General features: G+C 49.6%; 2 protein-coding genes across 2 annotated transcripts in view; one reads left to right on the top strand and one right to left on the bottom strand.

Annotated features, from left to right (window-relative positions):
* Positions 1 to 11,914, top strand: part of SDC4 (syndecan 4) — a 23,114-nt gene extending 11,200 nt beyond the window's left edge. Inside the window, exons 2-5 of the mRNA XM_012803939.2 lie at positions 1,978 to 2,110; positions 3,395 to 3,441; positions 4,538 to 4,736; positions 9,845 to 11,914. Coding sequence (XP_012659393.1) covers positions 1,978 to 2,110; positions 3,395 to 3,441; positions 4,538 to 4,736; positions 9,845 to 9,996 — 531 coding nt within the window. The 3' untranslated portion in view covers positions 9,997 to 11,914. The remainder of the gene's footprint in view (positions 1 to 1,977; positions 2,111 to 3,394; positions 3,442 to 4,537; positions 4,737 to 9,844) is intronic.
* A 6,222-nt stretch (positions 11,915 to 18,136) lies between these two features.
* Positions 18,137 to 24,196, bottom strand: part of RBPJL (recombination signal binding protein for immunoglobulin kappa J region like) — a 10,018-nt gene continuing 3,958 nt past the window's right edge. Inside the window, exons 4-12 of the mRNA XM_003787636.2 lie at positions 23,742 to 23,812; positions 23,460 to 23,575; positions 23,019 to 23,193; positions 21,409 to 21,546; positions 20,874 to 20,983; positions 20,471 to 20,623; positions 18,994 to 19,149; positions 18,794 to 18,897; positions 18,137 to 18,687 (exon numbers count right to left, since the gene is read on the bottom strand). Of these exons, the coding sequence (XP_003787684.1) occupies positions 18,393 to 18,687; positions 18,794 to 18,897; positions 18,994 to 19,149; positions 20,471 to 20,623; positions 20,874 to 20,983; positions 21,409 to 21,546; positions 23,019 to 23,193; positions 23,460 to 23,575; positions 23,742 to 23,812 (1,318 nt within the window). The 3' untranslated portion in view covers positions 18,137 to 18,392. The remainder of the gene's footprint in view (positions 18,688 to 18,793; positions 18,898 to 18,993; positions 19,150 to 20,470; positions 20,624 to 20,873; positions 20,984 to 21,408; positions 21,547 to 23,018; positions 23,194 to 23,459; positions 23,576 to 23,741; positions 23,813 to 24,196) is intronic.

Raw genomic sequence — 24,196 nt, 5'->3', positions numbered from 1 at the left:
TAAGAGGACTTTGATACAACAGGCTCTGTGCTTCATGAGGCCTCTCACTTGGAGCACTGGAGGTCTTGCTGCTTCAGATTCTGGGCCCCACGCCGGAGTTGGGGGTAGGAGCCCAGGGACCCCACCCTAGGTGTAGGCACTTGTGCAACCACACGGGAGCCTTTCTCCTGCTTTGCCAAACCAAAGCCACAGGCACAGGCTGTGTGCGGGGGCTGGAATTCCAGCGGCAGTGGCTCAGCAGCTCCTGATTCCGGAGTCATGAAGTCATCCCTAACCAGGGCTTAACCCCTTCTGGCTTCCCACCCCCGCGTGTGCCAGGCTTTCAGCGGAGATTTCCCCCGCCCCCGGGGAGAGAGTGATGCCTGGCCCTGCTGCCTTCCTGGAATCCGGCATCCTGTCCCCGAGGGTGGAAGAGAGGGCAGAGTCAGGTGCCCTGCTTCTCCCGGAAGCCCAGTGAGGAGAGAATATAGGAGGAACCCAGCCTCTCCTGCACCTGTATCCACAATAGCCTGGTCTTAGGGACCCTCTCCTGCATCTGCACCCACAATAGCCTTCTCAGACACCCACCACCACCCTCGAGTCACTGGCAGCCCCAGCCAGGTAAAGGACGGCCAGGGGAAGTTAGAAACCGAGAACTGGCCTCTTTCCACTCTGAGCTATGTAGCAAACTCACTGTGTGACCTTGGGCAAGTCACTGCCCTGTTCCAGGCTCAACTTCCCCCAAATCCTGTGAAAGGGGAGGGCAGGAGCTTCCCCGTCTTCAGCTGGTATTTTGTGGTTCTAAGCAGACCCCTACCTCCTGCAGTTGTGAAGTCTGGATAAGATGAGGCTTTCCTGTGGCAGGGTGAGGGGGTGTATTGAAGTTAATAAAAACAAACACCCAGTCTTCTGGGAAACAGTAGGCACTTTAATGTTTGTATTACTTAATGAAATGTAAACCTTGCCCAGGGCTGCTGGTCTGTGGGCAGACAGACTCTGAGCCCAGGAGTTGGAGAAAGTATGGTGGGTGTATTCTTGTTTTCTGAACCTGTGAGGGAGCCTGGTTTCCCACTCTGCTGAGCTATGGGGCCGGAGCAGAATAACTGGTGTACTGTGGGGCTCTGGGAAAGTTCTTTACCTCCCTGGACCTTTGATACTTTCTTTTTGAAAGCTGCTTGGAGGAGGTGGACCTACGACTCTGCTGTGACCAGCAAGGTCTCCCTTGGGTAGGAGTGACAGAGTGACACTTACGTGCTGGAGTGAATGTCTGTGAGGGCAGGGATTGTACCTCTCGGTGCCCAGCACGGTGCTGGCAGTAGAGTAGATCTGTGGGAGATGTCTGGAAGGCCTGACTGAATCCCGGAGTGTGCTCTTGAGTCACCAGGTCTGGGCAGCACCCTGACTTGAGGCTGTCTTGGGGTGTGAGTGAGCCAGTCTGCCTGCCCTAGCCCAGTCTGACTCAGCTGGGAGAGGTATCCAGGACTGGGCAAGACAGAGCCAGCAGCCTACTCTCTGCCACAAGTGACTCAGCTGCCATTGCATCAGAGAACCCTGGAGGACAGTGTCCAGGGGCTGGCCTGTGTGCAGGGGGGCTGCCGGCCCTGTAGTCCGGCAGCTCTATGTGCAATCCTCACTCCTTTATCTGCCAGTTGTGTCATCAAAAGAAAATGATTTCCTCGGATGTAGAATAAGTTAATATCATGCCTTTGGAGTTATTAAGAATAGGGGCTGGCACATGGCAAGCGCTCAGGAAGTAGTATCTAGTAATAGTAATCATGTGATTATTACCACCTTTACTATTTTTATTTGCTCAGAGTGGGAAAGAGACTTGCCTAAGGACACACAGCAAGTTAGGGCATTGCGGGATCCAGGACCCAGGTCTCCAGCCTTGGCCTGGTCCCCTTCTGGGCCTGAATACCCACTTTACTGGGTTTTGAGGTGTGAGCAGCTGTTGAGCACGAGGGATGTCGGCTTATTTGTCTCCTTTCTTTATCCTAGATCCGGGAGACTGAGGTCATCGACCCCCAGGACCTCCTGGAAGGCCGCTACTACTCGGGAGCCCTACCAGATGATGAGGATATTGGGAGGCCCGGGCAAGATGACTTTGAGCTGTCCGGCTCTGGAGACCTGGGTACAGAGGGCATGGCGGGCAGGCTGGAGGGGATGGTGGCCTCCCCCAAGCAGAAGGGTAGCCATGCCTGGGGACTTGGATTTTGTGGGGAATTTTCCTACAGAGTCCTTCTTCCCCTTGACAATACAGGGGGGGGGACAAAAGTCACTGGTTTAACCTTTTCCATGCCTGAGCCCCTGAGGGGCAGGTCATTTGCTGCTTTGAATTCACTTGTAGTTCTGGGTTTTCTGAGCAGCAGCCTGAACCTGTCAGAGGTAGGCTCCTCCCTTTGGTAGGGGGACATAGTGGACTGGGGGTGGGTGAGGAAGGAAGACTCAGGGAGTGTGTTCCTTCATTTGAAAAGGAAAAAATTCTAGCTCAGAAGTGAGGGTGGGATGGGAGAGGGCATATATGGGCAGAGATGTTTTTGAGGTAACCAAGAACAAGCTCCTGTTTCAGTGGGTTGTCAGGTAGGTGAAGGAACAGAGGCCTCTTGGCACTGGACCAGGGACCTGGGGCTCTCACGGTCTTCTTTGATTCCCTGGGCCTGGGTTCCAGGCCAGATAGCATCCCTTCTATGTGCAGGGATGTGTTAATGATTCGAAGTTTGAGTTTTAGAATTACACAGTCCTGAGTTCGAACCTCCACTCCGTGTGACTTCTGAGGTTCAGTTTCCTAATCTGTAAAATGGGACTAATAATGATGGAATATCAATGTTGTGGGGACAAACTGAAGTAAAGCTCTTGGCACATACCAAGCACTCAGTAAATGTGCGTTTGGGGTTGTTAGTTTAAAAATAAATTTTATCGTGTATATTTAAGGTATACAGCATGATGTTCTAACGTATATAGAGACAGTAAAGGTTACTATAGTGGAGCAAATTTCTCCATCATCTCACACAGTTACCCAGTAAAATGATGTATTACAATTGGGGTCTTCTTTCTCAAACTTTAATTCCCTGGGGATCTTATCGAAATGCCAGTTCTGATTCAATTGCACTGAAATTCTTCATCTCTAACCAGCTGTCAGGGGTGGCTGTTGGTTTCTGGACCCACGCTTTACAGAACAAAGATTTGGAGCTAACAGCATATGTCCAGCTCCCAGCCCACACATTCCAGGGAGGCAGGTCTTAGCAGTACCATTTTATAGATGGGGGGACATAGGTTGGGGTCGGAATGCCCACTTGCTGAACATTGAGCATTTGGGGGCTGGCTATAAGATTAGCACTTCCACCAGCTGTGACTGAAGGGGTTGTTTACCTGGGGTAATGGACCTCACACTCAGATAACCATTCTGACCTTACAGGTGACTCCGAGGACCCCAAGGGCTTCCCTGAAGTGATCCAATCCCTGGTAAGTAGCTGCTTCTATTTGCCTCCCCACACCCTTGCTCCACTATCGCACACATGTTGGGAAGAGTGAAAATACAGCCTCTTTGGGCAGAATAAGTGAAGGGTCCAACCCCACTCTGCCAGAAGGCTTGTTTTAGCCTGTGGCCTTGGGCTTATTCAGGGACAGGCTACTGTGGACTGCATGTAGCCCCTCCTCTCTGCAGGAATATTCACTCTAAATACCAACTCCTTTTCTCTGCGTTTATTTTCCAGCATCTATATCAAATAATACAGTTCTGTCTGCTGCATTTTTCACTTAGATTGATCACGAGTATTTCCCTGCATAATTTTTTTTTTTTTTTTTTTTTTTTTTGAGACAGAGCCTCAAGCTGTCCCCCTGGGTAGAGTGCCGTGGCATTACAGCTCACAGCAACCTCCAACTCCTGGGCTCCAGCGAGTCTCCTGCCTCCGCCTCCCAAGTAGCTGGGACCACAGGCGCCCGCCACAACGCCTGGCTATTTTTTGGTTGCAGCCGTCATTGTTGTTTGGCTGGCCCGGGCTGGGAATTCGAACCTGCCACCTTAGGTGTACGTGGCTGGCGCCTTAGCCAGTTGAGCTATAGGCGCCGAGCCTTCCCTGCATAATTAAATGTTCTTGTCGTTTTCATAGGCCGGGTAATAGTTCACCTGATTCCCCTTATTGATATCGTGAAATTAGAACACTGTTTACACACAATCTCTGATTATCTCCTTAGGATAGAGTCCCCAAGGCAAAATCTCTGCCTCCAAGGGCAAGCAATGTCTAAGTTTTTGCCAAATTGCCTCCAGAGTGGTTACTCTAGAATGGGCACGGGCCAGCAGAGCGTAGGAACACCTGTTTCCCCATGCCCTTGGTCCTGAATAGTCATCTCCTATTTGGAATAGATAACACTGGAAAAATTGAGGATAAGGATTTTGGCAGCATAATTGTGGAGAGGTTGTTGCCAACTCCTGTTCTAGGACCATGTGGTTCAGCCCAAGATGGCAGAATTGGATTGTCTGCCCAGCTGAATGTCCCCGTGCCCCACCCTGATTCCTCCCCAAATACACTGAGTGTCTCTTTTCCTTCCTCCCATCCAGATACCTCTAGATAACCATATCCCTGAGGGGGCAGGGCCTGGGAGCCGGGTCCCCATTGAACCTAAGGAACTGGAGGAGAATGAGGTTATCCCCAAGAGAATCTCGCCTTTTGATGGGGATGAAGATGTGTCCAACAAGGTGTCCATGTCCAGCACTGCACAGGACGGCAACATCTTTGAGAGAACAGAGGTTCTGGCAGGTAAGGCTGGGGAAAGGGGGCTCAGTATGGGGCAATGTCTGCAGGCAGGGAAGCTTCTCGCCTTCCTTGTGCCCACTCAGGTTGCCCTGAGGCATTCAAGGACTACACCTCCCTTAAGGGATGGCCTTGACCTGGTAGCCTGGTTGCCAGGGGAGCAGAAAGAATTTCATATCAAAGGCTTCTAAAGAATAGGCCTTGAGTTATTCCCTTGCCTTAAGCCTTTCTCACTGAATTTTCAAAGCACTTTCATAGCCTGGGTTTGGCATCTGAGGGTTAATCATTAAAAGTTAATTTCACTTGAAAGTCTGGAGGCTCTTTAGAATTGGGTTGGCTTCACCTCCCCTTGCTCTGTCACTTGGCAGCTTTATGACCTTGACTTAGACACTTTTTTTTTTTTTTTTTTTTTTTTGAGACGGAGCCTCAAGCTGTCCTCCTGGGTAGAGTGCCATGACATCACGCTCACAGCAACCTCCAACTCCTGGGCTCAAGCGAGTCTCCTGCCTCAGCCTCCCAAGTAGCTGGGACCACAGGCACCCGCCACAACGCCCGGCCATTTTTTGGTTGCAGCCATCATTGTTGTTTGGCAGGCCCGGGCTGGGGATTCGAACCCGCCACCTTAGGTGTATGTGGCTGGCGCCTTAGCCGATTGAGCCACAGGCGCCGAGCCGACTTAGACACTTTCGATGAGTCTTGGTTTCCTCCCCTGTGTAATGGGTACAGTGATACTTCCTTGGGTTGGAGTGATGAGTCCATGAAAAATAAAATGTGAAATAACCTTGCAAATTGTAAAGGGCTATTCTGATTTGTTAGTGTTGTCTGTCGTTAAACCTTCATTGACCCTTCAGTAGGTGGGGCACAAGGTATCTTCAGATGATAGAAGAGGATACTGAGCCCTAGAGAGGTTAAATGTGTGGCCTCAAGTAAGAGCTCAAGGGGTTCTCAACCTATGGGTTGTGACCCCTTTGTAACAATGAAAATACATCCTGCATATCAGATATTTACATTACGATTCATAACAGCAGCAAAGTTACAGTTATGAAGTAGCAACAAAAATTTTATGGTTGGGGGTCACCACAATATGAGGAACTATATTAAAGGGTTGTGGCATAGGAGGCATTAGGAAGGTTGAGAACCACTGTTATAGGGTCTTGTTAGAGGGAACAAGCTGTGGCTGAGGGCCAGTCTGGATGAACCAGCCTGGTGTGTGGATGCCCCAGGCCCATGCTGGGTAACTTCTGTCTGCTGGGAACCAGCCAGTTCAGGGATCTTGCTTGAGATACGGAAAGAGCCCTGTGCCAACTGTCCGTGTCCTGCTGCTATCCAGGACAGATGACAATCTCTCCTGTGTCTTTTTTTTTTCCAGACAAAGTCTCACTTTCTTGCCCTTGGTAGAATGCTGTGGCCTCATAGCTCACAGCAACCTCAAACTCTTGGGTTCACGTAATCCTCTTGCCTCAGCCTCCCAATAGGCTGGGACTATAGGAACCTACCACAGTGCCTGGCTAATTTTAGAGACAGGGTCTTACTTTTGCTCAGGCTGGTCTGGAAATCTTGAGCTCATGCAACCCACCTGCCTGGGCCTTCCAGTGTTGGGATTATAGGTGTGAACCACTGTACCCGGCCTTCTCCTGTGTCTTGAATTGGGGTTCCCTGGGAATATATCCCCAGGTGACTTTGGGGCCCTCTTAGCCCTGACCATGGCCTGGGCTTTTTTTTTTTTTTTTGAGACAGAGCCTCAAGCTGTCCTCTTGGGTAGAGTGCTGTGGCATCACAGCTCACAGCAATCTCCAACTCCTGGGCTCAAGCGAGTCTCCTGCCTCCACCTCCCAAGTAGCTAGGACCACAGGCGCCCACCAGAACACCCGGCTATTTTTTGGTTGCACCCGTCATTGTTGTTTGGCAGGCCCGGGGCTGGATTTGAACCCGCCACCTTAGGTGTATGTGACTGGCGCCTTAGCCACTTGAGCCACAGGCGCTGAGTCTCATTTTACTTTTTCTTTACCACTTTATGTGTGATGTGGATGGGTTGGGGAGAAGGGTGCTGTCAGAACTAGAGAGGCCCTTAGAGGGTTTCAAACTGTAAAATACTTTTATAGAAGTATTTTATTTTTATTTTTATTTTCTTTTGTATGTATTCATTTTTTTTTATTGTTTGGGATTCATTGAGGGTACAAAGATTACATTGCACTGATTGCATTTGTTAGATAAAGTCCCCTTTATAACTGTGTCCCACCCCCAAGAGGTGTGCCATACACCGTGACCCCCATCCCCCTTCCTCCTCCCCCTCCCCACTTGCTCATTTCCCTATCTCCCACAGAAGTGATTAGAGGTAACACCATTTCCTCACAGGGTTTCATTTTCAGCTGGCATGTTTTAGATTTGCATAAGGTTTTGTTTTAATTCTCTAGAGGTTCTATTACTTTTTTTTTTTTTCCTGAGACAGAGTCTCACTTTGCCACCCCTGGTAGAGTGCTGTGGCATCATAGCTCACAGCAATCTCTCACTCTTGAGCTTAAGTGATTCTCTTGCTTCAGCTTCCCAAGTAGCTGGGACTATAGGCGCCCACCATTACGGTCGGCTTTTTTTTTTTTGTTATGTTTGTCATTGTTGTTTAGCTGGCCCAGGCAGGTTCGAACCTGCCAGCCTTGGTGTATGTGGCTGGCACCTTAACCACTGTGCTAAGGGCACAGAGCCAGGTTCTATTACTCTTAAAGAAAATTTTAGGCTCAGCGCCTGTGGCTCAAGTGGCTAAGGCGCTAGCCACATACACCTAAGGTGGCGGGTTTGAATCCAGCCCGGGCCCGCCAAACAACAATGATGGCTATAATCGGAAAAAAAATAGCCAGGCATTGTGGTGGGTGCCTGTGGTCCCAGCAATTTGGGAGGCGGAGGCAGGAGACTGGCTTGAGCCCAGGAGTTGGAGGTTGCTGTGAGATATGCCACGGCACTCTACCCAGGGCAACAGCTTGAGGCTCTGTCAAAAAAAAAAAAAAAAAAAAAAGAAAGAAAAGAAAATTTTATCTGGTCCAAGCAACTGTTACTTTATACACAGGGAGGCTGAGACCTAGGCTTTGGGTCACACACAGCAAGAAAAGAACTGAAACCAGCCCATGTCTATCATTTTCCTTCCGTTTCAGAATTATTCAAGTATACAGTCCTTATGTGAAAAGCTGCATTGCTTAGCTAAGGGGTTTCCCTCCATTCACTTAACTATTTCTTTTTTTGAGACAGTGTCTCACTCTCACCCAGGCTAGAGTGCTGTGGTGTCATCATAGCTCATAGCAACCTGAAATTCCTGGGCTCAAGCAATCCTCCTGCTTCAGTCTCCCAAGTAGCTGGGACTATAGGCACCTGCCACGACACCTGGCTAGTTTTTCTGTTTTTAGTAGAGACAGGGTCTTGCTCTTGGTCAGGCTTGTCTCTAACTCCTGACCTCAAGGGATCGTCCTGCCTCGGCCTCAGAGTGCTAGGATGACAGGTTCAGTGAGCCACTGCACCCAGCCCTAGTAACTCTGAAACAGCACCCAGGAGCTTTCTGAAGTGGTTGCTATGTGCCATGTAATTCCTGTGCCCTTTGTTGGGTCCCTGCAACAACTTGGAACTGAGTCTAAAGAACTTGTCCAGAGTCACAGAGCCAGGAAGTGATTGAGAGACCTGGCATTAGGACCAGGCCACAGTCAGCTTTTGAGCCTATGCTTTGAACCCTGACTCTGTGGGGAGCCCCAGATCAAGGGCCTCATGGAAGACCTGGGGTCAGCAGAGGGAGAGGTGACACCAACGGGAATGGAGTTGATGCTTGCTATTCTGTGAGCTTTTCCTGGCACCTCCTGGGGCACTCTGTTCACCCTATTGCTGCTTTTTCATAGGATCTTAGCCAAGGAAGAACTTTCCATGGCTCCTCTGTGCCACTCTGTCCCCACACTGTGCATAGATTTGTAATGTGTGCAGGAATGGAAAATTAATCTTCTTAGCCTGAGTAAGACGGAATTAGGGGACTCAATCTGCCACAGAAAGGATTCTACAAGACATCTCTGCCCCTAACGGACAGGAATGAGTCATTCAGGCCATCTGACCAAGTGGACAGAATAGACGCTCACCCAAGGTTAGAAGCCCACCTCTGCCTGATATGAGCCTGAGCTCCTGGGGCATTTATTGAGCCCTTACTGTGGTGCAAGCCTGATTGGGCTGGGGACACAGATATAAACTTTAAATGTTCACAGTTAATGAGTCTTGAGAATATGCTATGCACTAGGCGCTGTTCTAAGCCCTTTCAGTGAATTAGTCTATTCACTCCTTAGGACAAATGTACGAGAAAGGTTCTCTTATTTCCATTTTGCAATGAGAAAGATAAAGGAACTTGGCCCCAAATCACACAGCCAGAGGGAGGAGTGGGCATGGAAACTTGGCCTTTGCCATTGGGTTCTATGGGAATGTAAACCATGGTGTGTAACCATCAATACCGTAATAGAGGGACATTAGTACATTCCGCATGTGTGTCTGGAATGTGTGTACCTGTCTACAGAAGTGTAGCCCAGCAGGGGTGTGTATGCTCCCGTGCTAAGGACCGTAGGGCAGACATATCCATGGGGGTGGGTTCCAGAGCCTGCCATTTTCACTGTTTCTGGCTCAGTTAGTGCTAAGCTGTTGCTGAGGGAGGTAGGGTGTGAGCTGTGTGAGCTTGGTGTTTGGAAAGAGCCTAGGCTTTGGACTTAGGCAGATGCGAGTTGCAATAGTGGGCTTGACACTCTAGCCCTATGGTCTTTATTGACTTATAATGCTTGGTGACACCCTTCTCATGATTGAGGTTGGGAGGGTCAAATTAAATAAGGTGTCGGGCGGCCCCTGTGGCTCAAAGGAGTAAGGCGCCAGCCCCATATGCCGGAGGTGGCAGGTTCAAATCCAGCCTTGGCCATAAACCTCAGGTTCACAAAGTGCGACTCTCTAAAAAAAAAAAAAAAAATAAGGTGTCAACTTGCCTGGTACAGGTGGTGATAATGGTAAGGATGTCTGACTGTCCTAGTCAGAGAACTGACTGGGGGGGGGGAATGTACCCCCAAGGTCCTGATAAGGAGTTCTTACCCCTACCTTTGCCCTCTCTCCCTCTCCAGCTCTAATTGTGGGCGGCGTTGTGGGCATCCTCTTTGCCGTCTTCCTGATTATGCTGCTGGTGTACCGCATGAAGAAGAAGGACGAAGGCAGCTACGACCTGGGCAAGAAACCCATCTACAAAAAAGCCCCCACCAACGAGTTCTATGCATGAAGCTTCCTCGTGGCACTGGTTTTGGACGTTGGGGGGAGGGAAGCCGGAGGATTTTGAAGGGTGGACGTTAGGGTAGGGGGAAGTCAACCTAATACTGACCTGTCAGTATCTCCAGCTCTGATTGATTACCTTTTAAGTGTCAGAAGAGACATTACCTTCTACTGTTCTGCCTGGCTCTCCTTGATTTGTTGGGCCTGGCAGAAAAATGGGCAATCCTGGGATTGGATTATTTCCTAAACTTACTGTTTAGAATCTAGGTCCAACTTCGAGCCTATTCTGAACATGCCTCATCCAGAGCCCCTCTGAAGCCAGGTGGGTAGGGGGGATTCAGTGAGTCCTGGCTGGAGCTTAACCACCCCCCTCCCCACCAGCCATATTCCTGGCCTCCTGTCCCACACAGCCTGTCCCTCTGCCAGGAATTGGGAGAAGGATCTAGCACCATCTGCACCTTGACATGTGTCTGTAAATGGATTCTTAGGATCACACTACGGGGAGTCTCTGTGGTATACCTTGGGCCATTCTAGGCTCTTTTAAGTGACTTTTGGAAATCAACCTTTTTTATTTGGGGATTGGGGGAGAGAGCTAAAAGTTCATGCTGAAATGGATTTATAGAATATTTGTAAATCTATTTTTAGGGTTTTTTGTATGTGTTTTTGTTTTGTTTGTTTATTGTTTTTTAATGGTTCATTCCTCTGTGCAGAGTGTCTCTCTGCCGGGGCAGGAGTGCGGAGATGCTAAGAAATTCTGCCCTCTCTTGCTCATTTCCACCGCACCTGCTAAGTTTGTATTTAATGGTTTTTTTTGTTTCTTTTTCTTGGAAATGAGAGAAGAGCCGGAGACATGATTTTTATTTTTATTTTTTACTATTTATAGCTTTAGACAGGGCCTGTCCTTCCCTCTTTCTTTCATTAAACTTCTTCCCCCAAGTTTTTTATACTTCACACACCCCTGCTCATGACCTTGGCCCTTTCTAAAGCTGCTTCCTCTAAGAAGTAGCTTTGACAGAAAAAGTTTTTTAGCAGATCCCAAAATATAATGAAAGGGGATGGTGGGATATTTGCGTCTGTGTACTTGTAATATATTATTATTCTTCCTTGGTTCTAGGAAAATAGATAAATATATTTTTTTTCAGGAAATAGTGTGATATTTCCAGTTTGATGTTGGCTGGGTGGTCGAGTGAGTGAATTTTCATGTGGCTGGGTGGGTTTTTGCCTCTTTTTTCTCTTGCCCTGTTTCTGGTGCCTTCTCCGGATTGGGCTAGAATAGTTGAGGTAGACAGCGCTACCCTTTCTGCCTTCTGCCGGGGAAACCAGCTGGTGTTCTTTGGTTTGCTTTGTCCAAGCTCTAGGGCTGTGCTATCCAATACAGTAACCACATGCGGCTGTTTAAATTTAAGTCAATTAAAATCACATAAAATTAAAAATTCATACCACACTTGCACTAACCACATTTTGAGAGCTCAGTCACCACATGTGGCTTGTGGCTGCTGTATTGACTGAGCGGAGGGCATTTCCTGCTATTGGAGAGTGCTGCTCTAGAGAACTAAACTGGCTTAGGAACTCACAGCCTTGGCTGTGTTGGGATGAACCTGAGCTGGGTGTGCATGGGGGAGGGCTGATGAGGCCCTGTCATCTGGGACGCCCCCTCCAGGGAGGAGAGGCCTAGTGGTGGCTTAGCCTGGGCAGACCGTGTCTCCTCCAGCCAGTGAGGGGAACCACCCTCCCTTGCTGCACCAGTGGCTGTCAGCTCCCACGGCCACCCCAACCTAGGGTCCCAGCTGGCTGGGTCCCCTCCCACCCCCAGCGCCCTTTACCTCGGGTTGTATTGGAGCGAGCACCTCTTCTGTAGTCACCTCTCACACTGTCGTCTGTTACTGATTTTTTTGATAAAAAGATAATAAAACCTGATACTTTCTAGATTGCCTGCCTCTGTCATTTTGGTTTGTAACAGGTCAGATCTTTCTGGGCCCTTGATCTCAGGGGAGCATGAAAAATCACTTTGACCAAATCCTCGATGGGGTGCCGGACATGGGGCAGGGTGAGGGGGCCAAGATGTAAAAAGGGGCAGGAAAGGGCCTGGAGAGAAGGGTGGATGTCCCGACCCGCACACCGGTGGTGTGCCACCGCTCCTACCTCCTTGGTTTGTTTAGGTGGCCCCATGTTTAAAAGACAAACACAAAAATCCTCAAATTAATTACTGTCTATAGTGATCAGGAAGTTTCTCATAAAAATCCTGTTTTTTTTTCTTTTCTTGGGGAAAAAAGACCTCAAAATTTGGCAACTGTCAGCCTGCATGACAACAAGTGGGAGTTGCCAAGGGTCAGGTACCCACTGGGATGTGAGCTCTGCCAGGCTGTACTCCTGTCACCTGTGTGGCCTTACGCAGGCACTGTAGCTGGCAGGCTCTGGAAATACCACTGAGGACATCTCTTGATCCTTATAACTACTCCGTGAGATGGGTAAGATCCTTGTCACCAAGGGGGCAACCTGCTCCTAGCTTGTCTATATCGAGATGACACGTGTGGCTTAATTCCAGGTCTTTGATGTTGGGTGTGTTCCCTTGGCACCGTGTTGCCCAGGGCTGGGGTGGGGGAGGGAAGCAGAGGATTTGGTAGAAGATGTAGCAAAACCTTACACCACACCATGAGCCAGCCAGGAACCCATTCTTAACACTTTATACCCAAACTCCTTTAATTATTGCAACTCCACAAGAAAGTGCCATTAGTTTCCCTGTTTCACAGATCAGCAAACTGTATCCAAGAGGTTAAATGTCTTGCCCAAAGCTACACAGCCTATAGTGGTAGAGGTGGGATTTGAACTCAGATGGTTAGGATCTGGAGCCTGCTCCCGACTGTACTGCCTACCGGAAGGGGGGGTTATGTCACCCAAGGCCCCTTAATGGGGGGCTGCTAAGCCTCCACAAACTCCCTCAGAGAAGCAGTGAGTCTAGTCTCAAATCCCATGTTAGCACAAATCTCTCCTGAGACCCTGCTGCATTTTGTTTTCCTGAGTCCCTTGAGGCTCAAGTGGGTCTCTGTTTCTTGCTACTTGTGTCCTACAGAAGGCCCTCATGTCTGTTAGGGCTTCATTATCCAACACAGTATCCACTAGTCACTGTGACTATTTAAATTGATGAAACTTAAAAATTAAAGTTCATTTCCTTAGTTGCACTAGGCTGATTTCAAGTGCTCAGAAACCACATGTGGCTACCATATTGGATGGTGCAGATATAGAACGTTTCCACGGAGCAGAAATTTCTGTTAGACAATGCTGTGTGGCATGAGACTGTGAGTCAGGACCTCTGGGCTTGGATTTCAGCTTTTACTAGCTGTTGCCTTGTGCTATAACAGCCTACAAAAAGATAAGCTAGGCTGAGTGAGGCGGCTCATGCCTGTAATCCTAGCATTCTGGGAAGCTGAGGCAGGAGGATAACTCGAGCTCAGGAATTTTAGACCAGCCTGAACAAGAATGAGACCCTGTCTCTACAAAAAATGGAAAAATTAGGCTGATCTGATGGTAGTGGGTTATGAGAACTTATTAACATTAGTGTCACTAAAGTTGTTATTAACCCCCCCCCCCCCGCCCCACTGCTAAATTTGACTAGCTTTTTAAAAAATAGAAAAATTAAGCTGGGTATGGTGTCACACACCTGTTCTAGCTGCTTGGGAGGCTGAGGCAGGAAGATCTCTTGAACCCAAGAATTTGAGGTTACAATAAACTATGATGACGCTACTGTATTCTGGTCCAGGTGACAGAACAACAAATAAAGTAAGCTAGATCTTGGTGCACAGTAAGTGCTCAATAGGTGGTATTCTCAGCATCAGTGCTAGCTTTTTGAGTAAGATATTAGCTCCAGAAGAGCCCTGTATTTGTTATCTATTGTTCTGTAAAATTACCCCTAAACATAGTGGTTTATACCAAGAGAAATATTATCTCACATGGTTTCTGTGAGTCAGAATCCAGGAGCAGTTTAACCAGGTGGTTTTGGCTCAAGAGTCTCATGAGATTGCAGTCAAAATGTTAGCCAGGGCTGCAGTCTCATTTGAAAGCTTGCCTGGGGCTAGAGGCTCCATTTCCAAGATGGCTTGATTTTTGTAACACAGTGCTGGATATTGGCAGGAGGCTTCAGTCTCTCACCACATAGACCTATATACAAGGCTGATTGACTGCTTTCATAACACAGCAGTGGGCTTCACTCAGGGTATGTGATCCAAGAGAGCCAGGTGGGAACTGTGATACCTTTTATGACCTAGCCTAGTCACCCACTGTCACTTCCGTGATATTGGTCACACAGGTGAGACCTCTTCATTGTGAATAGACTACAAAGGGGTAGGAACACCAGGAGGCAAGATTCTCAGGAAGCCATCTTAAAGGCTGGTTGCCTTGCCTTGTCACTGGTCAACCTGGGACAAGGGTCAATTTATCTGGATGGCTAACTCTGATTGGCACAGTGTTATTTCTGAGAATTGAGCAGGGGATGTAAAATGTGTCATGGACAATATTGAGCCATTTTTGTTCATGAACCTGGTCATCCTCTCAGGCAGCAGAAGCACTGACTTTGACACAGGACAATGCATAGGGCATGGGAAGCCCTGCAAGCCAACCAGATCTCTCCAGCCACTGATGTGCTATATGGTTTGGGGGACTAGGCAGAATTCCAAGATGGCCCCAAAGATTTCTGCCCCCCCGGTGTATAAAACCTGAAAAATTCCCGCACGTGTGGGCAGGACCTGTAAATATAGGAGGATGCAAGGAATTTTATGATTAGGTAACTTTACATAGCAAAGATGAAGGGGCACCCTTGTTGGCAAGCAGCCAGCTACAGCAGAAGTTTACTACTTTGCCCTCTGAAAGCAAAGGCTGCTACCCTGCCTGCCTTTGTCCCATGGAGTCTGGAACATAGCCTGATTGGGGGGCCATTTTAAAATATGAGTATTCTCAGAGCTGGCCCTTGGCAAAAACTTGTATGTAAATGTGGCCATATTAGTTTCACTTCCCTGAAAGCCATTCTCTCTCCGTTGCCATCTTCCTGGGTCTGTGTACTCAGCCGTCCACTTCCTCCCGAGGGAGTAGGGTATGATTATGAGTTTCTCTTTGCAGAAAATCTTAACATAATAAAAATTAGAAAGAAAAAAGCAAACCCCAAGTCAGTGCTTAAACTGAGAGACTTGTTAATGATGGAACCTCGGGCAGCATGTGAGCTGGTGAACTGGGAGATTTTAGAACAGACATTTTGGCCTTATTCTCTCTACCTGCCCCATTCGCCCCCTCCCCCACTCATACTCCACTTACACCAAGCAGCATGGTAGAATGAGAATTAAGAGAACCTCAGACTCCCAGATTGGTGTCAGGAGTACAGGATTTGAATCAATGACAACCTTTTCCATCAACCTACTGTGACTTTAGCCTCCTCTCTTGAACCCTCAATTTCCCTATCTATAAAATGTGGAGGAAATATGGACTAGAGCAACAATTCCCAACCCTGGCTACTCACTAGAGTCACATGGAAGGGTTTGCAAACAAGACAGGTGCCTAGATGTCTTATTTATTTTATTTTTTCTTTTTTTTCCCCAGAGGTGGAGGTAGTGGGGCTGGGGAGGGATAGAAGTCAGAAAGTGTCTCCCTTTGTTGCCCAGGCGGGGCTTGAACTTCTGGGCTTAAAGTAATGCTCCTGCCTTAGCCTCCTAAGTAGCTGGGATCACAGGTGCCTGCCACTGTACCTTGGATATCTATTAATAATTTTTTTATATCTCAATAGATTATTCTAATGTGAAGAGGATTAAATCTGTAAATAGGTTTTAGAGTATTTAGAAATTTCCTGGAAGTGGCTCGGCACCTGTGGCTCAAGCGTCTAGGGCGCCAGCCACATACACCTAAGGTGGTGGGTTCGAATCCAGCCCGGACCCGCCAAACAACAATAATGGCTGCAACCAAAAAATAGCTGGGCGTTGTGGCGGGCGCCTGTGATCCCAGCTACTTGGGAGGCGGAGGCAGGAGACTCGCTTGAGCCCAGGAGTTGGAGGTTGCTGTGAGCAGTGAAGCCACGGCACTCTGCCCAGGGGGACAGCTTGAGGCTATGTCTCAAAAAAAAAAAAAAAAAAAAAAAGAAATTTCCTGGAAGTATAAAGAATTGTGTGTCTAAACCTCCAAGGGATCCTGAGAGCCTAAAAAAGATAAGATTATCTTTAAAGAACGCAATAGTTTTCAACCGCAAATAGATAAATGAGAACTCAACGCTTGGAGGGGAACATTGCCATCTGCTGGTTTCATTTTGCAATAGCAACATCCAAATATCTGCCAATGCGCTACAAGGCTGTGTATTATTTATTGAGGACCAACTCAATGTGCAAGGCATTGTGATGCGCCACTCGGGACACACAGAGATAAGAGCTCCTTTCCATGTGAAACTCTCAGTCTACAGGGGACAACAGGCATGCACGTAAAACCCTTTAATCCAAGGTGGGTGGACTGACATGGTTCCAGTGAGTCTCTGTGGGACTATAAGAAGGAAGCCTGGGGCCGGGGCTGACTTTATAGGTGTTTGACCTGTGCTTACAAGGGACCGCACCTGGTTTTATCATCTCCTGTCACTATCTTGAAATTCTTAATACTTTTTGAACAAAGGGCTGTATGTTTTCATTTTGCAAATGAATGTAACTGGGTTCTACTTGGGGAGGACATTTTGGAGGAGATGATATCGGACGTGGCTGGACAGCAGTGGAGGGAAAGGAAAAGAAGAAGCATATTCTAGTGTGGAAGGAGGGGACGAGTCCCTCAGTCTTGGTGACTGCTTGGTTTGGGGGAAGGAGGCAGAAGATCAGGTGCTGCCAAGGAGGGGTGGGGAGGAGGGAAAGGGAGTTTGATGCTCAATGGATTCAGGTTCAAGTACAAGGAGGACCTTCAAGGACAGGTCCAGCAGCTGGAACTCAGAAGATAGGTCAGGGCTGGAGTTTTGGGGTTACAGACTCCCACATGGGTGCCTAGGTGGGATCAAGGGTTATAGGGTCACTGTGAGGGAGGACGAAGAAGATAGAGCTGCATAGCTGGGTCTGGGCCTTTGGACCAAAGTAGGGTCTAGGTTTCTAGGTCTCCTGCCTTGGGGAGTGGTGAAGGAAGCCCTGGAGGGCAGGGCTGGATGGCCCCCAAGCTTCAACTCCCCATGTGGTGCTGTGAAACTTTCTTAGCCTCCTTAGGACTAGCTTCCTGTACTCTTAATGAGGCTAAGAGGATGGACAACACCTCCAGGGACAGCGAGTTCAGCTTCCCTGAGGCAAGCACTCATTTTGAGGACATTTCCTATTCAATGTGTTCCCTGCATCCCTCAGTCAGGATTCACCTTCCAGGGCCACAGTGCCTTTGAACAAGCTTCTCCCTCCCCCCTCACAGTGGTTTCAGCCTGCAGATGGCAGATGACAGAACTTAGTCAAGACTTTGGGCTGTCTAGAAAACAAAAACCACTTCCTCCTTCTGGGAAATATCAGCTTCTTCCTTATGAAACTTTGCATATTCTGGGGGAGGAGTTTTACAGGAAACCAACTCTTCCTCAGGAAGTTAAGGAAAGACCCAGGGGCTTAGAACCCAGAATTCACATTTCAGACCAGCCTTCCCATGGGGCACCACCAGAGGCTGGTACCAGGCAGGATCTGTTACTCCAGGGCATGCTGGCTGTGTTCCCAACGTCTGTCCCCCATGCCCAGGTGTGTGAAACTGTCCCTTCCAGTGGGGACACAGATGCCTGGAGGGCAAAAGCCTCAGGCTTGGTTCCTCAGAGTGTGTGGAGTTGTGTCTGAAACGGGGAGAGAAGGAGGGAGACATCCGCAGGATGAACTTACTGAGGCAGGAAGGGGGCTCAATTTTTTTTTTTTTTTTTTTTGAGACAGTCTCACTATGTGGCCCTGGGTAAAGGGCCGTGGCGTCACAGCTCACAGCAACCTCAAACTCTTGGGCTCAAGCGATTCTCTTGCCTCAGCCTCCCAAGTAGCTGGGACTACAGGCGCCCACCACAATGCCCGGCTATTTTTATTTGTTTGTCTGTTTAGCAGGCCCGGGGTAGGCCAAGTTCCAACCTACCAGCCCAGGTGCATGTGGCTGGCGCCCTAATCGCTGAGCTATGGGCGCTGAGCCAGGGGGCCCAATATTGATTTAGAGGTGGAGAAGAGAGAAAGATAGGGAGAGCCACACACCCCAGACACAGAAAGCCGCTCTCGGGTTGTGTTTTCCTGTGTACGAGAGAACCAAGCGACTGTGTGAGGCTGCAAGGCCAGGTCTCTATGGCGAGCCTTCTGCTACCCTCCCGCAGCAAAGGGACAGGAAGCTGGGCCAAAGACCCACAAAAACAGCCCGCCCCGGGCCTGGGCACAGACCCCAGCAAGGGCAGCCGCGGCGCTCAGGCCGTGCCTAGGTCTGGATGAACAGGTGGAAGTTGGTGCGCGTGAACTCGTGGTGGATGCTGTCCAGGAGCGCGTCGGCGTCGGCGTCGGCGTCGGCGTCGGCGGCAGCGGGCTCGGAGGCGCCGGAGGGACCCGGCCGGGCGCTGTACTCGGGAGTGTAGGTGAAGGAGAAGGCGCTAGGGTAGAAGAGCCCATCGGCGCGCACCAGGCTCACAGGCACCGAGATGGGAGCGCGCAGCCAGCGCCAGTCGCTGCCGAAGGCCGCTACGTCAGGCACTACGCACACCAGGGACCGCGGGCTCCTGCGGGTGGAGCGCAAGGGTTGGGGCTGCAGTGACCCTGATGGCATACACTCCCCCAGCTCCTCGCTCCCCGAGGCCCGAGGGAGGCTGTCTCCCCACCCCATACCTGTACATGGTTTCTGCCTCCACGTCGCCGAACCACACCTTGAGCCCCGCGTGAAAGTTTTCTCCGTGGAGCTCCAGCGTGGCCACGTCGCCCCCGCCACTCAGCTGGGGGAGGATGGGACCAGTTGGGGTCGCGGAAAAGGCATGGGGACCCGCCGCCCTCCCTCACTAGAACCCCGCGCCCCCAGCGCCTGATTTCACCTCTAGGGTGCTAATGAGGGGCACCGGAGTGACGGGCTCTCGTGCGCACGCCAGGCTGCTGCCGAAGGAGAACTCCACCGACTCCGTCCCGATGATGGTCCAGCAAGAGCTGTCGTTGAGCAGCGCTCTGTTCGCTTCCTTGGGGCAGGGAGAGGCCTGGGAAGAGACCGGAGGGGCGGAGGGAGAAGCTTTGCAAGGTGGCCGCCGGTGCACCGCGTGCATTAGGCGAAATAGAGGTACCAGTCCTAGGTTCTGCCGTTTACCTGTCCCTTGAGCTTGGACCAAGGCCCTTCAGTTCTCTTCAGAGTAAAATAAGCTTGTAGGACTAACTGATGTTTTTATGGTCATATTTTCTTAAGGTTCTAGAATTCTGATTGCTTTTTTAAAGAGACAAGGTCTTGCTCTGTTGTCCAAGCTAGAGTGCAGTGGCAAAATCACAGCTCACTCATCCTCAGACTCTTGGGCTCAAGCGATTCTCCTGCCTCAGCCTCTCCAGTAGCTGAGAATGCAGGTGCCTGCCACAACACCTGGCTAATTTTTAGAGACCCGGATCTGGCTATATTGCCTGGCCTCAAGTGATCCTTCCACCTCAACTTTCCAAAGTGTTGGGATTACAGGCCTGAGCCACTACATCCAGCCTAGAATTCTATTTGTTAAACATAGCAATTCTGTGCTCTAATGTTCTACAATTTTAATGTTCTTTGGGAAGGGGTGCTGTTATTTTCCTTTTTTCTTTCTTTTTCTCTTTCTTTCTTTCTTTTTTGAGACAGAGTCTCACTTTGTCTCTCCCTTGGTAGAGTGCTGTGATCTCAAAGCTCACAGCAATCCTCAACTCTCGGGCTCAAGTGATTCTCTTGCCTCAGCCTCCCAAGTAGCTAGGACTATAGGGGCCAACACATGACTGGCTAATTTTTGAGATGGAGGTCTCGCTCTGGCTCAGGCTGGTCTTGAACCTGTGATCTCAGGCATTCCATCTGCCTCGGCCTCCCAGAGTGCTAGGATTACAGGTATGAGCGACCACGCTCGGCCATAATTGTTATTTTCTACATACAGTATTATGATTCCATCTCCCAACATTTTTTGAGAATGTTCTTTTGGTAGTAATAGTACTTAATAATATTTTCCACATTCTAGAATTTTCCATATTCTGTGTCTTCACATTCTATGATTCTAATGGACTTTGCACAATAATACACAATACTGTCCTATTGTGATTTTTATTTATATCCTACAATTTTATATCCCAACATTCTATGATTCTAAAATTCTCTGGGAAGGAGTATGGCCCTATAATATTAATTATTACTATTTTTTACACGCTCTGATTCTGTCCTGAGAGGCTATGCTTTTGATATTCCATGGGAGGCAGCATTGCTCAGTAAGTGGCAAGCATGATGATAACGATGACCTAACATTCTGTGGTTCTCTGCATTCTCACTATCTTCAACTCTTGGCGCTGGTATTCTTTGCTTCTCACCTGGAATTGCACCACCTTCTCTGTGGCAAGGCATAAGTAGTTGCCACTCCCTCCTGGGGGACCCCCTGGAAACTGGAATGCACACTTGTGCAGCTGGGAGATGGGCTCATCCACGTCGAGGAGTGCACATTGTTTGGCTACTTTTCGGATGATCTGCAATGGAAGGGTGGTAAGAAGGCACCTGGGTGCCGGAGGTTGGCCTCCCAGCCAGTTCTTTACTACTCGGAGAGCCACATGGCCACTGAAGATTCCCCTTACCCCTTAACTTTTGTCCAATCCCATAAAGTATCCCCAGAGTGAGAATAAGTATCTTAGCCCTTCTCCCTCCATCTCTGCCCATGTGGGTCCTGCCTTCTGCATGGATTTCAGGGGCCCCCAACAGGTATGCCCTCCCTTCCCATACCATAGGAGGCAGTGTGATGCCAGTGACAGTACAGACGAGTTGCACCAGGGAGCCATAGCGCACGTAGCCCTCTCGAGGGGGGAAATCCCCTTGGGAACAGTGCTCATCAGCTGGGGACCAAAAGGAGGAAGGAACAAGGGTTCTGAGGGGTCCAAGTTTCTGTCCCAAACCCAACCTTCCTGCCGCTTGCTCCCTCTCACAAGTGGGCACTGTGGGAAGGTTTGGCACTCAAGGAAGCAGCTGAAGCTGGAGTTTCTAATCCTTGAGAGGCCTTTTATGGCCATCTTCACAAATGTTTTCCCCCGGAGACAGGGCTCGGCAGCAGGCTACTTAGGTGATGTGAGGGGAAAAGGTGAGGATTGGGAAATCAGAATGGCTTGGATCAGTCACTGAGTCACTGGGACCTTGAGGACGTCTTTTTGTGTTTCTGAGACTCAGTTACATGGGGCAAAGTTACCTTCCTTGAGGAGCTGTGGAGAAGATTAAATAAGCTAATGCCTGTGAGCTGTTCAGCCCCGGGCGAAGATGTGATTACCCAGGTGAAGTGTGAAGGCTGCCCACTGTCGTGCACTGGCCACAAAGGCCCCGTCCTCCACAGAGAGGTAGCGTGTGGAGACCGTCTGGGAGCGCAGTCGGTTGAAGAGGGAGACCTTTGAGCCAGAGGATATGCACACTGTGGGGGAGGTGGAATGAGTGCCCTGGCCTGACATCTTGAACTTGCCAGTTTCCATCCTCTGTTCTCCATGCCAGCCTGGCTAATATGTCCACTGGCCTAGATACACTGGGCACTTGTATTTCACAGATACTTATCTAGTACCTGCTGCAGTCCTGTTTCTGTTCCTTTGTCTACCCTCCTTTGCAGCCTGGGCATCCTTCAGTTCAACAAACAGAATTTTTTTTTTTTGAGACAGAGCCTCAAGCTGTCCCCCCTGGGTAGAGTGCTGTGGCATCACAGCTCATAGCAACCTCCAACTCCTGGGCTCAAGCGAGTCTCCTGCCTCTGCCTCCCAAGTAGCTGGGACCACAGGCGCCCGCCACAATGCCTGGCTATTTTTTTTTGGTTGCAGCCATCATTGTTGTTTGGCCGGCCCAGGCTGGATTGGAACCCACCACCTTAGGTGTATGTGGCTGGTGCCTTAGCTGCTTGAGCCACAGGCGCCGAGCCAACAAAGAGAATTTTAAAAACACTTTTATATATTAAAGCAAACATTTATTTATTTTTTAAAGAGTTGGGGGGGTCTCTCTATGTTGCCCAGGCTGGCCTTGAACTCCTAGGCTTAAGCGATCCTCCTGTCTCACCCTCCCAAGTAGCCCAAACTACAGGTGTGCAACATTATGCCTGGCATAATTTCATCAACTAGTCACTATGAATGGGCCTACTTTGTGCAGGCACTGCACAGGGTGCTGGGCACTAAAAAGGGTGAATTAAACTCAGTCTTGCTCTGGAAGAGTTCACAGTGTGGAAAGGAAGACAAGGGCACACATAAAATTCCAAGGAGACCTTCTAGGAGGAGGTAATACTCTCAGCTGGTGAGCACCCGATAGGCGGGAGTCACACCGAGGGCTGCAAAGCAAATTACTGTGGCGTGGAGCAGCAGCACAATACTTTCAGGGCCTGACATTTATCTTTTCCATACCAGAGCCACAGTTTTATATTCTCACTTGACTTTGATCACTGGCCTTCCTCTCTCCTCTCACAGTGGTAGGCTTCCTGTAAACGTTCAATTTATACCTAGTCCAAGTTCTCTTCCTTTACATAATACTTGGCATTCGTTGTATGCCACGTGTTTTACATGCATTGGCTCCTCTGATTATGTCAATAGAGAGAATTATTATCTGAGGCAGATAATATTATTTCCACTTAAGAGAGCAACTTGCTCTGGGCCCCCAACTCCCACCCTCAAGTCTCGTATGGATCCCTTTTCCTGTTTTTGATCCTTAACTCTTCTAATCGTCCAACCTAAATTGCACACGCTCGCTTAGACTCCGCCCCTTTCTCAGTTCAGACTCCACCTTTTCGACTCTGACTCCACCCCTCGGATCCAAGCAGCACCACCGCATCCTTCCCACCCGCCCCAGTTTAGCAGTTCTTGACTTGGTTGCTCCTCCCCCTCCTGTCCTGCGCTGAGGCCCCGCCCCGCTCACGGTCAGTGTTTTTCAGCGACTGCTTCTTCTGCGAGGGCTTCGAGATGACCTTGATGAGGCGGCTGTGGAAGGTGCCCAATTCCTGGCCCCCGCGGAGCACCAGTCGCAGCACCAGCCGAAAGTGCTTCCTCTTATCTGCATCCGAGATGTACAGGGTCTTGGCGCATCCGAATTCCTGCGGGCTCATGGGGATGCGGCGGTCTTATTCCAGCCCTCCACGACAGACTAAACCAACCTCCCCCTGATATCTGACGTCCGCCCCATCGGAGGTGACAAGAAGCTCCTCGATCCAGGCTCTCGGGCTCAGCCTTAAGGCAGAACCCTGGCCTCCAAGCCTCCCTGTCCATGCCTTGGCTTCTGGAGGGGAGTGAAGAAGCCCTCCTTTCCATGGGAGAGGCAGGGAGCGGAGCAGGAGTCAAACTTCTTCCCTTGCGCTCTCACCCTGGAGTCTGGCTGCTCCTCGAAATTCAACTTCTGCGTTTCAGCTGCGCTGCCAGACGCGCCATCCAGTCCCATGTAACCGCAGACCGTGGGCCCGGTCTCTCCTGCCTGGTGAGCTGGAAAGGGACGCGGGTTAGCCTGGAGGGGCTCGGGAAGGATTCAGGTGCTAAACAAGCTTAGTTCTCCCCGCCAGAGGGCGCGGCGAGACCGCAACTACGAACCGCCTGGCTCCCAGGCCTAACTTTTGGTCTTCCCTACAGAGTAGACAGTAGCAGCCCTCACCTTGGCCCTGCACTGGCTTCACCCTCCAGCCGGGACCAGAGAGGTAGACGCAGGGTGGGGGGCAGAAGAACCTGCGGAGACAAATGAGAGTTGGATTCCTATATCTGTCTCCATTTGACTGTCCTGTAAGCATAGCAAGGTAGCACAAACTCAACAGAACCCTGGATTCTGGATTCCCCCACATCCCCGAGGCTTCTCCGTGATTGTGAATTCCATTAACACAAAACTTCCTTTTTTTACACCTGTCATTCAACTCCTCAGTAAGTCCTGTTCACTCCACCTTCAAAAGATATCTAGAATCCACTGGCTTCTTACTACTTCAGCCTTCATCCCAGGTGGCATTACTTTTTGCCTGGAGCACTGCATCAGCCTTTCAACTTGTCTGTTTTCACCTCACCCCCCTTTTCAACTTATCTTTCACACAGACTGCTTTTTTTTTTTTTTTTTTTTTTTTT

The sequence above is a fragment of the Otolemur garnettii genome, unplaced genomic scaffold, assembly GCF_000181295.1.
Source record: "Otolemur garnettii isolate 467f Iridium unplaced genomic scaffold, OtoGar3 scaffold00023, whole genome shotgun sequence".
NCBI classification, from domain to species: domain Eukaryota; kingdom Metazoa; phylum Chordata; class Mammalia; order Primates; family Galagidae; genus Otolemur; species Otolemur garnettii.
Note: the sequence above shows the minus strand (reverse complement) of the source record. Positions and strands in the feature narration are given on the sequence as shown.